This window comes from Thermobia domestica, chromosome 13 (genome assembly GCF_964235325.1).
Source record: "Thermobia domestica chromosome 13, izTheDome1.hap1.1, whole genome shotgun sequence".
Lineage (NCBI taxonomy): Eukaryota > Metazoa > Arthropoda > Insecta > Zygentoma > Lepismatidae > Thermobia > Thermobia domestica.
Window position 1 is genome coordinate 84,268,278 of NC_137466.1, and position 14,224 is coordinate 84,282,501.

Genomic DNA, 14,224 nt, shown 5'->3' on the forward strand with positions numbered 1-14,224 from the left:
ATCATAATCTACATCAAATAAAGTTTAAAAAAGTTACTGTTTTGTCAAATAACATACTTCTCTCTAAATCCCAACCAAATTAAAAACTTGTACTAAAATTGGACCTCAAGTGACTGCCGTTGGACGATATCTTCAACAAAAAATTCAGGTATGTGCTTAAAAACTCTGTCAACTGCCAAAAATATCTCTACACATAAACCAATTCACAAACACCACATAACTAAAATAAAGCATTAAAATCAACCACACATTTAAAGCGTATATCTTTTATTCACGCCTAAAATTTGCTAGTTTAATTAATGTTATATATCTCTATCAAAAATATAGGAGGGAGTTAATTATATTTAAAATACAAAACCTCTCGCAATGTACCCCAATTAAAATAAAACTTAAGCATAACCACAATTTAAACAGAAAGAAAGAGTACATGACAACTATTCTGGTTGAACAGAATGAGATTAACAGAACAGCAAACATTGGGTATGCATGTGAACTACAATTGCGGCATCTCGGACCAAGACAGGGGCATCCTTCGGCGACGCATAATTTGAAACCTTTCCAAGATGAAAATACGAACATGATAGAATGTAAAGTTGGGATTTGGATTTGTACATACCCGCAAGGAGAGATCATGAAGCAAAATTGATCATTGCTATTTTAGATGTGTCGGGGAAAAAAATAGAGAGAGAAGAGACTTCAGGTACTTACTTTGCAACTAATTTGTTTGAAGAGTTCTAATTTATACAACAACTTGTAATCATGTCTATCCTGAGGGAGATGAGGGGTCTTTGAAGATTAAAACCATTCAGAAGGTTTAAAAGTATGCATTGCTTTGGTAAGGGACATGTTGGGGTACTTTAGGGGAATGCGTCACGGTCTTATAGGTAATGCGAAGTTCTGACGTACAAAGGCCTTGAGTTATGCCAAAGGAGAGCATTTATGACATTTGAAAGTAGCGCTCCCAGTTCCTGTAAACGCTGTTTGCAAATGTGAGAGCTGTGACGTTGCTACATCTTTGTTTACCTTCTTGAAGGGGAGAACGAGATGTATCTTTCAGCTTCTGGTGCTGTAGTGCATTCTGCTTAGCCACGCTCCTTTACCACACGACAACGTCGTGTCACAGATTTCGTTTACTCATCTAACTCTCACGCTATCGATTGTGTAAGATAGATAGATAGTATATTTTATGTTTGCAAGATACAGGGGTTGGACAAAAAAAAAAAAAAAAAAAAAACTAAAACGTTTGCAAAAGTGTGAAAATCATACCTAGTATGGTGTGGGGCCTCCTTTTGCGTCCAAAACAGCTTGGATTCAAAGTACAGCTCCTGAATCGTGGTGTGTGGAATTTTGTACCATTGTTCCTCCAAAAGATGCTCCAGTTCCTTAAGGGATGCTGGAGGAGGGTAATGAGACCGAACACGCCTTTCTAACTCAGACCACAATGGCTCAATGATGTTCAGATCTGGTGATTATGGGACCCAGGGGAGGTGTGATAACTCCTGGTCGTGCTCCTCAAACCATGATTTCACCGTTGTTGCAGCGTGATAGGGTATCAAGTCATCTTGGTAGATGCTATCACCTGATTGGATAACAGAATATGTAGTTAGTAGAGAGCATGGGCGGCGATTAGGGGGGGCCAAGGGGGGCAGTTGCCCCCCCACTTTTTTGAAGTAACCCATTAATGTATATACCGTAGTTTCATTTGGAAATATAAAGTTTATGTATGTATTACTGTTTCATAAGAAAAATGGTGCTATGTAACATTTGCCGTTGCGTGAGTACGTATTGGTTGTTTTCCCGTGAAGTTAAGAAAGCTACAGGAATTGCGTTTTAAGTGCGACGGAAAACAACTAAAAAATTAACCCATTGGAGCACAACAATTCGAGCATACTTTCAATCCAGAGGTATAGAAGCCAAACCTGCTAGATCCATTTTCAGTTTTGTCAGGAAACGGAGAAGTGATGTCGTTATGTTTCAGAATTGTTTAACAATTTTCTTGTTTAGAGGTCCCTACTTAATACAAATGAGCGAAATCAACTATTAAACAAAATAAGTTGTTCAACAATTCTGAAAACATGAGGGCGTCACTTTTTCTTCGTTCCCAGACAAAATTCAAAAATGGATTTAGCAGGTTTTGCTTCAATACCCCTTTCTTACAAGGGCTTGATATGTTAGTCAGTCGCTTTGAAACTAATTGAGAAAACATTTCGCAAGCAAAAAAAAAAAAAAAAAAAGTATTTCACAAGTTATTCTTTAATTGCACAAAAATTGACAATTCCTAAAATGTCTTATCTTCTTTCTAAAGTAAGGAATATTGATTAAAAAGAGCGTAATAAGAAACAACTTCTACCTTTTGCATTGTTTTGTAATATAATATACGAGTGAAGTGGTGTGTGTTTAGGGGTGTAACTGTATATACAATTAAATTTAGTGAATTCAACATAATTCTAGGTTTTAGGATTATTTTGTATAGCTGGAGTGTAGAGTGATTCTAAGTATTGTTGTCTTTTGATGTGTTCCAAGAAAGTGAAAACTGCACCTAGTGGCAACGAACATGTTTCGGGAAGCTGCAAAAGCAAATATTGCTTTAAATGTCGTAGCATATGCTTGTAGTATTTACTGCCTTTCATTTTCTAAGAGTAATAACATACATTTAATAGCATGTGTGGAATTAAAAATTAAGTTGTTCAATTATCATCAGTTTCAATATAGCATATACAAAGCAAAACTCATTCATTACTATGATTAATATTATTATTTCTATTTATTTGGTTTTCAAATTTGTTATTAAATAATCTGATTACACAATTTTCCAGACAGAATTTTAAGATGTTCATGAGCAAGGAATCAAATCTCTTCTTACATTTTCGTTATTTCAGAATACAAACGTCTAGTACCTACTTGTGTTGGTTTTGTCACTTTACTTAATAAAATATGAAATACGATATACAGTATTTTAACTTAAAAATATAGTATCCTATTAGTTATACAACCTTTCATGAAACAAAGTGTTAGAAACAACCAGGAAAACTAAGATTGATATAGGAATATTCAGATCATGTCTTTCCCCCCCCCCCACTTTTAACGTCCAATCGCCGCCACTGGTAGAGAGCAATTAAACGTGAAAGCAATGTATTGTCATCGGATTTATGTAGTATATGTAATTTCAGAGCTCTAGTTAGTACGAAAGTCGTGAATTTAAATCCACAGATTTGTCTCTAACAAATAATCGAACATGGTTCATTCTAACCTAATAATAATAAGAGAAACCTTCCTGTCGATTCTGTTTTCTTGAATCAATTCAATCGAATTAAGTTCTTTATGAATTATGTCTCACATGCAAGCGACATGTCCTACTAACGTTGCAGTCGTAAGTATTCGCGTGATATTCAGTAACGTGCACACCTTCCTTCCTTCCTTTAATTTTTCATCTGTTTTTGCTTGAAATTTTTATTTTTCTTCAAATAATATCGGTGTTTATGGATTATCAAGTAATAATGTAATTAAAAAGTAATTGATTGTGTTGTTTTCCTGCTTACCCATTGTATTAACCAATATCTAATTCAAGGAATCTTCCCCAATGTTTTAAATATATCTCAAGTTGTACTTGTCTGTAAAAAGGGACCTAAACATTATCCATCCAGTTATCAACCTATTTCCTTGATATCAATCTTCTCAAAGATTCTTAAAAATATGATGCACATGCAACTCTATGATTATCTTTTTGAGCATAATGTAATTAGCGATTCTTAAGATCGTTTTATAACATGTAGATTCACTATTTGGTGCAATTGCTGCCCTAATAGAGAAGGATATTAGAGCTTTTGAAAATAAGGATTATGCTCAGACCACATTTTGTTATTTAAGTAAATTATTCGATTATATTGACCACACAATTCTTTTAAATAATTTGGCGAACTACAGTATCCATGGTATAAGCTTTAGATTATTCAAGTCTTACTTTGAAAACTATGGGCAAATTGTTTTTGTAAATAATGATAAATCTAGGATTGCATCAGTTAAGTTCGGAGTGCCACAGGGTTCTATACTTGGACCGCTTTCATTTTTATTAATGATTAATGATTACCTTTATCATTACCTGCTCATTCAGTATGCTCATGTACGCTGAATAATGTATGCTGATGTATGATGTATTGTATGCTGATGATGCAACTTTTTCAAATACCAATATTGATTTTGGTACACTTGAAATTATGATTGAAAATATACCGGCTCAAACTTCGATTTGGTTTAAGGCTAATGGGTTTTTGCTTAATAAGAATAATACTCAACATAGTCTATTGAATATGACTCAACTTGTGTAACTTTTTTTTACTAACGATAAGTTACTATGTTGATTATATGTCTGGTAGACTTCCAAGGATAATATATTCATTGAGGCAGCTGAAAAATCACATCCCTGATTTTCATGTTAGAACAGCTTATTTTTCTTTTTTTTCTCAGGGTATAATTTTATATGGTGTATCATTATGGGGCAAGAGTTATCTTATAAATAATATTCTACTAATACAGAAAAAAACACTGGAATAATCTCAAATTCAATTAGAATAGAGGACCTGTGACCCTGTGCACCAAAGGCACGTGCCTAGCTACTAGATCAGCAAGGAAGGCCAAAATGATATTTGAATTTTCTTCTTGCACTATCTACGCATTGTACGTAAATTCTTATTATTTATTTTTAATTTTTCTTCAGTTGCATACAACTTCAATGGGTTTAGTCACTATAATCATTAGGATTATATTCTATTTTTCATACTTCCCCTATGATTATGTTGAATACGTTACATATTGACTGAACTTTCTTTTGAATATGTCTAGGCAAATGAAAAGTTATATTCTTGCTTTGTGTTCGCAGGACATGGACCTGATCGAAGTTCTGTGGAAACAAGATGTTGACTTGGGTGTGTCTTTGGATGTACTTAACCCACAAGAGAAACCCAAAGAAAAGGAGATTGAAGAGGATGATCTCGAAAAGCTAAAGGCTTTGAGTGCTGAGTACAATAAACCAGATAGTCCAAAGGTAAATAAAATTTTCATACTATATTTACTCTTCTTGATTTTTTTTCTAAACACGGATAATATGTAGTGCCGAATTAAGTAGTTTTGAGGAAAAATATTTCAAATTTACGAATTGAACTTTTTTTATTATTTTGTCTCTAAAATTATGGCATAGTTATGATTTCCCTAGGTTCAAAACTAGAAATTTTGCTGAAAGTGATGTATACAAAGTTAATACTGACAGGCATTTTCTGTGTTAGGTTAGAGCAAACTCATTTGAATTCTGTAATATACGAACTACAGTGAAACCTATTTTTAACGGAATCTCGTGGTACCATGGTTTATTTCCGTAGACAACAAATTTCCGTTTAATAGATTAACGTTGATTTTGAGCAATATTAAATTGACTTCAGCGAAAAAAAAAAATCAAACTTCGTAAATATTAGTAGTTTCAATTTTTGTTAATATTATGGACCGAACTGACCAGTATTATGAAGACGATTAAATATAATTATTTGTATTGGAAACGGCCTTCTCTGATGACGTGCAATGTAATATAAAGCTGTTTTCGGAAACTAAAAGATTCTAGTGTTTTCGGATATATTTCAAGAATATATCTAAAAACGATGTATTGTGAGTCATGTTTTGTTTATTTCGAGAAACAAAGAAGCTTTTATGCGTTGAGCATCACAATTATTGGATTAAATAAATAAAAAAAACTGTTTGCTTGTAAGGCTATATAAAGTTACTTGTAAAGCTATATAAAGTTAAAACTATATAACTATCACTTGTAAAGCTATATAAAGTTAAAACTGCAAATACTGTTTACCTCAGATTCTTAAATAATGGCGCCATGTTTAAATTTGTAATCTATTTACTTTATACAAGATTTACTTTTCGTCTCTAGTTGAATGCAGAAACTATGCTTTTGATTTGGCTTACTTTTTATAGTTACTGAAATACTCCTTGCTTTGAAAAAAAAAAAAATGAGATTATCTATATTATAAAGAGTTGAAATGAGTCCTTCATTCACTTATCAACGGAGGTCTAACTACTTTAGCTAAAAACGTGAAATTTGGACAGAATACCCCTTTTGTCACAGAAACAAGAGGTAAGAAATAATTTTGTGATATCCTAAAAGGTGGTAAGAGGAAGTTCAATATTTTTCCCAAGAGTAAAGTATCACACGAGTCTTTAAGGTTAGAGAGTATGAAACTCGGAATGAATTTCTCATTCAAAATAAGCGAACATGTGTTTCAGAGTTTTCAGAATTTGTCTTCTAAAGAAGGAAACGAAGCAGTTTCTGTTTTATTGAAACTTACATTTTTCTTAGAATATTTTGTAATAATATGAGTTAATCCACTGATCTACTCGTCACCTGATGTCCGGTGTTCTCTATAATTATATCCTAAACTATGGGTAAGAAGGAGTTTTCAGGAATTTCGCTTCCAAGGGTAGGTAGGGGGATTTAAACTTTTACAGTATTATTACTATTTCTTTTGAAGTGCTGAACATAATGGCCACGAAATTAGTATAAGTTATATTTTGACATATAGAATATCATGCGAGAAGTCAATTTGACTAAATATCTAAACTATGAAAGGACATTTAGGGAGATGTTTGAAAAAAAAAATCATTTTGGGGATAAGAAAATCGAGTAACAGTTTCCACGAAAGAGAGAGAATCTTCCGATTTCGGATTAAGAAAACGATTAGTAAACATTTATGAACAAACATAAATGCAAAACAATAACTGATTTCAGGATGATGATTATCGAATAAAATACTTTGCTTACCTATTTATATGAACTGAGTGAATCCATCGGTTCACTGATTTGTAACGTGAGAAAACGTCATGACTAAGTTTTGGCGGTGTTAAAAGTTATTCTTAGGGTGATTGTGTGAGAGTGCGTAACTTCAGTGAAATCAAACTTGTACTAACAAGTACTTTGAAACTCAGAAAAAAAATAGTATATACCTTTCACATATTTTTCGTAAAGCTTATTCGACCCGTACAGAAGAATAATCACTTCTGCTAGTTTTATATATAAATTTTATAAAACATGTATGTACAAAGTAAGTGACATTAAAGTAAGCATGGGGGAAAAATCAGCAAACTCAGAAATGGAATATCTTTTATTTCAACGAAAGATGGAAAATTTCAACGTTTAAATCCGGGACCTAAAATGAAAAGGGAGACGATAGTAAATTTGGAAATTTAATTTCTAAAAAACTGTCTTACACATATTTGACTTCAGTCTATAATCGGAAATATGCAGTACTCCTAAAATTATCCAGTAGATACAAATGTGTACGTAGATACAAATGTAGTTTCTTGCTTTATTTATTTAATTGATTTGTTATTATTCTATTATTTCTTTTTGTCTTGTGTCCGTTTTCGCGCTCCTTGACAGATCAGTTTAGCTCATGCTTCAACCTATCGATATCACTGTCATTATGGGGCCACGGTGGCTCAGTGGTAGATCATTCACCTCTGACGCATAGGGTCCCTGGTTCAGTCCTGCTCCCTCCAAGTAGGCTTTGTAGTGGGCAAACACCATGTGCGTGGGTTTTCCTCGGTGTTCTCGTTTTCTCGCACTTTCCTCATTCCACCCTTATCATCTATTGCATCACCTCTTGACTCCCTTAGCCTCGGTGCATAACCGCGGGACGTTAAACAAGAAAAAAATACCATTTTATATAGGACAACCATTTTCAAACGATGTGCCCCGACAGAACTACTAGTGTCCCGGGAGAAAGTTAAGACATTAAAACTAATGGTGGGCACGAAGATAGATTTTTCGTTTGTTTTAGCAAAAACGAAACCGATTTTTGAAAGCGTTTCAAAAAATCGATTTTCAAAACTGCTTCGGTTTTCTGACTAAAAATTTTTGCTTCTTAGTTTCTATGTTCCGAAATGAGTACAAGAACAAGAGCAGATGACATCTTCGGCGAAAATCACACTGGTTTCACTAGAAACCTAAAACTCATTTGGAGAAAAATAAAATCGTGCCAATATTCGAAGAAAACCGAAATCGGTTTCGGTGAAAAAAAAAAACATTTTTTGTTTTGGGAAAATGAAATATTGGCTTTTCGGTTTTCTGGAAACCAGTTTCCAATTTTTTAAAATTCATTTAAACCGGTTTTGCCCATCTGTAATAGAAACTAGGCATTAAATGTGAAATAAAAAGTTAATTTTTTATAGATGCGCCATAGGATTTTAAATTATAAAGTTAGTGTGCCAAAAACAGGAGAAAATGGAAGACACTGGTATAACATGCATATGAAGAATTATCGAGATGATTATTTTATTTTAGGTTGAAGAGGAGAATGAATTGGATCCATGGGCTGGCTTTTCTTATACAATTGATTCTGAAACAGGTATGTTCATAAAACTATTTCATTTGATTTATACAATAGTATAGTAAAGAAAATTACGTTACTTTTTATATGTCACCATGAAAACAGGTTTAAAAAGAGCGATAGTGAAGATAAAAACAGGAAGGGAAGATCATCAGGACATTATTTCAGAAGGAATTGTCTGTGAGATGCCTGATAGAAGGTAAAATAAAAGGGGAAGAAGATTGTAACTGATTGGCTATATTCAAGAGGGCCGGCGGTGTACGGTAAAATTATTAAATTAGCGGAGAATTGTAATAGGAAAAGCTTCTAAATTTGTGATGAATCATCTTCCAGTGAGGTAGCGGTTTGAAGCACATACTCGTATATGAGTAAGAAGACATATCGCACACGATTTAACCAAATCGATACTACCGATCAAAACTTACCAAACACCTCAATTTGCGTGAGTATTCTTTGTGGACCTGTTATTTTAGCACGAGAACTTTGCCCGCCGTATGTCAGAAGTATGGTACTTCCGTCGAAAGCATAAAATTTTACGATAGTTAGATCAGATATGAGAGGCATTGAAGATGATATGAGAGAAATTTGATAACCCTCATTGCAATCTCGATTGCACCTGGTGTACTATTCTAAAAATAATTTAATCATCGTAATAGTTATTAACAATTTGAACATTTCAATAAAGATAAATTAAGTTTTCGAATTTCTGTCAATGCAGTGATTCCATGTATCTATATCTTTCAAATAAAACTAATATATTACTCCACCTTCCACACTTTTGCTTATACTATGTTGTATCAGTTACAAATTGTCTTTATGTTTGTCTGTTTTAAAAATTATAATTATAGATACAGCATATGTAATATCTTTCATATCCCAATCCTACTGTCGCCAAATTTTATGATTTAGACAGGAATACCTCTAATACAGCGGCAAAGTTCTCATACCACAATAATATGTTCACAATAGATGCGTACTCAAATCCGGATGTTTGAAAATTTATGAGCGGTACTGTACTTTAATTTCGTTGTCGGAAAGGGTAATTGTTCTAAACAAAAAGAAAAAGGAATGACTGAGTGAATTTTGTTTTTGTAGGAGGAGATACTAAATTGTATAATACTATTCTTTGGGTAAACATTAAGATTGACAACTTTTCTGTTGTGTTGGACAAGAACGGAGAAAATTATTTCTCAAAAGAATTTTTGACTACCCATTGCATTTTTGTGCTAATATTTTGTTTATTAGTTTATTGAAGTTTAGTGTCCCTGTTCAGAACCAAGACTATGTGAGACAGTTTAAGGGAAATCGGAATCGCCGTAATGTGTCCAGTGTCCTTCCATCGGGAATCGAACATGAAAGGACAGTTGTTTGCCGTATTCTGTATATGTTCATGTATCATTATGGCGTGATTCATTAAGTAGTGGACAAACGTCGTTGTATTGTTTCACGTATCAAAATCGATGTTTGGACTCGTGGTGGTTCATGAGTGGAATACTTATCTTGGGTCCGAAGAGTTTTTTTATTCAATCTTATTTTATAATAGGATTCATAGTTGAATAAAGTAATTCCTTCTTAGTGGATGGTATATTGAAATAATTACCAAGGGTTATAAACAGTCTTCGGCAAAGAGAACAGTGTTTCAACAGTGAAGACGAGGTTGTTTTAGTAATATAGGTAAATTGTTTAGTGACGTTGCATGAACAACCAATAGAAGCTCTTAAATTTCCTTTCAATTTCTGTTAAAACGCATTCATAGAACTATCATTTAGCTATTGATAAAATTGGCTGCGTTATCAGAGAACATTCAACTCTAATATGTTTGAAGGAAAATGGATCACACGTGTTCCTCGGTTACACTGTTTGTGTTTGCCTGTCTAGGAAACAATTCAGTAGATAAATAAATAAAAATGAAATAGCATATTGAATTCAGTTTTATGTATGTACAGTAGAATGGCAGCAGGAGTAGTGTTGAAAATAGGTACATTAAATTGCATAATTTATATCAACAAAACTGTGCAAAACATTGAGACAATGTTACATTGTTATTGTGAGGAACTTAAAATGTGTTGTTGACTTAGTGGTTGATAGGAAAAGAACAACTGTGATTGTTTTGAGAAAGACAAAGAATTTAGAAGTTTTTTTTACACACACACATACACACATATAAATATATAAATATATATATATAATTATGATGGAAATCAATTGAGCCATCTAGATGGAACGAATGAACCTTGATTGATGTTGTAATGATTGGGAATCTGCCAGCACAGCTGTTTCTATGCTTATTCGAGTGGGAGAATCTCTGTTGGAAGAAACCAATGCTTCTTTTCCTCTTTACCATTAGTCAACATATGCATGTCATTTATTCCAATTTAAATTGATATTTATTCAACAAATTTCCATGGGTTTGCATCTACTTCTTGTAGAGAATTAATATCCATATAATATAGAAAAGTTTTTTTTTATGTATGCAGTATAAGTTTAATCTGCTTTACTTTTTATTTGAAAAAAAAAATAATAGTGATTTCATCTTGAATTTCTTGATGAAACATCATCACCATCAATAACTATTTTGTTATCAATGGCAGAGGTTACGTGTCACTCTTAACAGGCTCGCCGCAATCTCTTCATTTTGACGTACGGAACGTCTTCTAATACCAAACATTAATCGCTATCTTCTTTCATTTTCTGTTTCACAACGCCTTTTTTGTATCAGAGACCTCCAAATACAATTTTCTTCTTAAATGGTATTTTTTTTTTACCTCGTATTAAAAAAAAAGTGTCTTTAATGTTGTTGTTCTTTTCACTACTTTTTCTAAAAATTTTCCAATTTAACTTTTTTGTTCGATTCATCCGTTTGTGTTGCCCAAATTATATTATTCTACACAAAACATTTAAGAATTTGTTTTTATCTCTTCGTTCAGGAATCCACAAAATGTCATTTTCTCATTCGTAAATGCTCCTTACATATTACTATTCATTTTTATGTTTCATGATTTCATTTCGTATAACATCTTTAAAATTCAAAATTTATAATGAGAGATAATAAAATAATAATTCAAATATGACTAATAAATATCAGGTTTATACAAGAAGGAGATTGAAATAAATAATAATATATTTCAAGTTTTAGAGTCGCACATAAGCTTTTCACTGTACGTAAGATAAAAAAAAAAAAAAATCATTGTTGCAACGTGACTGTTCCAGAAATTCATAAAACATGAGTAAATTGCCATGTCGTAATTAGATGATAATTTTAGTAAACGAATATACAAAATTATACATCTTTGCAAACAAATACACAGAATATCCGAAATACTTCCTCCAAGTTTGAAAAAAATATAAACTCATTCGATAGAGTTTAATGAGAAGAATATAACATGTAAAATGAGTATTCTAAGTCCAAAGAATTAACTTGGGAACATTGCTAAAGTTAATGAACTTATATCCAATTTCTTAAGTTGCAGATATTTTGTTCATTTGCGATCCATAATGCTTAAACTACTAGTCCGTGAAGTTACAAGGGTGAGCTGCAAACTCACTGTAAAGTTTACCAGTTACAAAATTCTTTAGACGTAAATGACTCCTAAGCATGCATAACGAATTCGAACGAGCGCTATACATACACTGATGCCTAAAGAGCAACATATCTAACTGAAAGGTACGATTTTCTCTGTGATAGGAGCAAGCAGAAACTGCTATACAAGTAGTCACTTATCAGTCTCACCATAAAAATACAGAAATTGAGTGATTTGTTTACGTTCACCTACAACACATGGCGCAGTGAGGTCTGTGGAAGCAATTAGTCTTCACATATTTGATTAAATTAAAAAAAAAAAAAAAAAAAAAAAAAAAAAAAAAAAAAAAAAACGGTCGCAGTTATCCACTGCATAACTATGTGTTCTGTGACCTTTTAATAGCCGTTATCACTGAGATTTAATATTTCATGTCCTGAGCTGGCAAATCAATTTTTGGGCTCATTTGTTTATTTTTGCTCACGATAATATTTAGGAATAAAGCACTGAACTGCTGAACAGTACTGTACTCTTCATAAAAAATAAATACATGTCACGTTTCAATCTTCTAACCAAGATCCTCATCAGACATACACTCATCAGGAATGTATGTCTGATGAGGATCTTGGTTAGAAGATCGAAACGTGACATAAAGTATCTATTTTCTAAGAATAGTACAGTACTGTTCAGCAGTTCAGTGCTTTATTTTTATAATTATTTGCAAGACGTGCAGCAATGTTGTGTTGTCAGATAATATTTAGACTTAGAATTAGTTTTAAGTCAACAGAAAGCCACTTGAGTCGGTCCCGGATTAGTGTGAACTCAGTTCTGTTTTGTAACATTTTATCCAAACTTTCGATCTGTGCTGGATATCTTTCTCAAGAATAGCAAAGGTTGAAAAATTTAAAAAAAAAAAAAAAAAAAAAAAAGTGTGTATATAATTTTATTCTTCTGTCACTGTATTTGAGAAAGGTGGGCGGCAGGGATTGAAAGTTAGAAAACTGGAATCAATTGTGATAGATTTCGTGTTTTAAAAAATTGATTCTCAGGTGACAATGAATAAACACAATTTGTAGTCAGGTTCTATTACAAATAAGCCGCGCATTAATAATTATAGAATTTAACTAAATAGTGTGATATTGTCAAAACATGTCACAAACTTTTTGTAGGAATTTAGATACTAACGGTAGAAAGTTCATGCAACTTTAAAACTAGAGCCAATTTAACTCTTAGCTGTACAGGAGTGTTTCAGTGTGTTTCGATGGAAGAAGAATTCATGTTAGTCCCACGAAATATTTTTAACTTTTTTTTTTTCTTTATAAATCATAAAATTATGCTTTCTGTGTGTGCACTGCGTAAATGATAAGTGTTAGTGCACAATTTAATATTCATTAATAGTAAATTTGTGTAATTGAAGTTTTAATACCTGTTCTATGCTATCAATCTCCGAATCTTTTTGCCGTCAAGAAAAATGAAGAAAAGAAAAAATTGTATGAATATATTCATGGAGAGACAAGAGTGAATCTGGTTACGAGGGCACTATGATACCTGAGTCTGTGGGTATGTTTAAGTGGGCCTTTTTCTCTCCGCACATGAGACCATGACTTGTAGTTTTAGGTATAGATAAAAGCTGATACTAGGCTTCTGAAGTGTATTGCTGGTAGATTGTGAGATCTTTTACGGAGTTGGGCTTTCAAGACAGGCGGACAGATCTCTAGAAAAATCTGTGATATTGCATTCATTACACAGGTGCATGGTGTTTTCAGTTTCCAGGTTTTGTCATGAAACACACACACACACATACCTTATCCAGACTATCCTGTAACATTTGCTCAAGTTTCTTTTGTGTAAGACTCGCCGGCGTAGGAAGTGTTGGGGTATGGGAAGTTTCATATCGCTTATGTATAAGAGTGTTCACCCCATATCCAAAAAAGACGTAGTGACGGCACCAGCATGACAGCACTTGATCATTAGTCATAAACGTGCCACAGTCTGGATTCCATTTTTCTATTGTGTTCTTATTAACCAAACCCAAAGTTCCATTAATCTTAGGAGAAGGTCTTTGTAGGAGGCAGACTAGAGCGTTAAACCATAAAACCAGATACGCTGCAGAACACAACGTGGGTCAAACATTTTTTTAATGTACATTGTTTATGAAGTATCCATGTTCTTTCTCATGAATCTAAAAGCAGCATGTGGTGGTAGAAATCTCGAGATGAATTTTGTGTAATAAAAAAAATAAATAAATAAATAAAAAAGAAAATTTTCGTTGTTCAAAGGGGTAAAAGTAAAATCTTCATTGAAATTGTCACGTATGAATTTTGT

General features: G+C 32.9%; 1 protein-coding gene across 6 annotated transcripts in view; it reads left to right on the plus strand.

Moving 5' to 3' along the window:
• cnc (NFE2 like bZIP transcription factor cap-n-collar) overlaps nt 1-14,224 on the plus strand; it is a 546,339-nt gene that overhangs the window by 401,007 nt on the left and 131,108 nt on the right. For all 6 annotated transcript variants that reach the window (XM_081735988.1, XM_081735986.1, XM_081735985.1 and 3 more), the window contains 2 exons: nt 4,877-5,041; nt 8,336-8,399. In XM_081735988.1, coding sequence (XP_081592114.1) covers nt 4,877-5,041; nt 8,336-8,399 — 229 coding nt within the window. The remainder of the gene's footprint in view (nt 1-4,876; nt 5,042-8,335; nt 8,400-14,224) is intronic.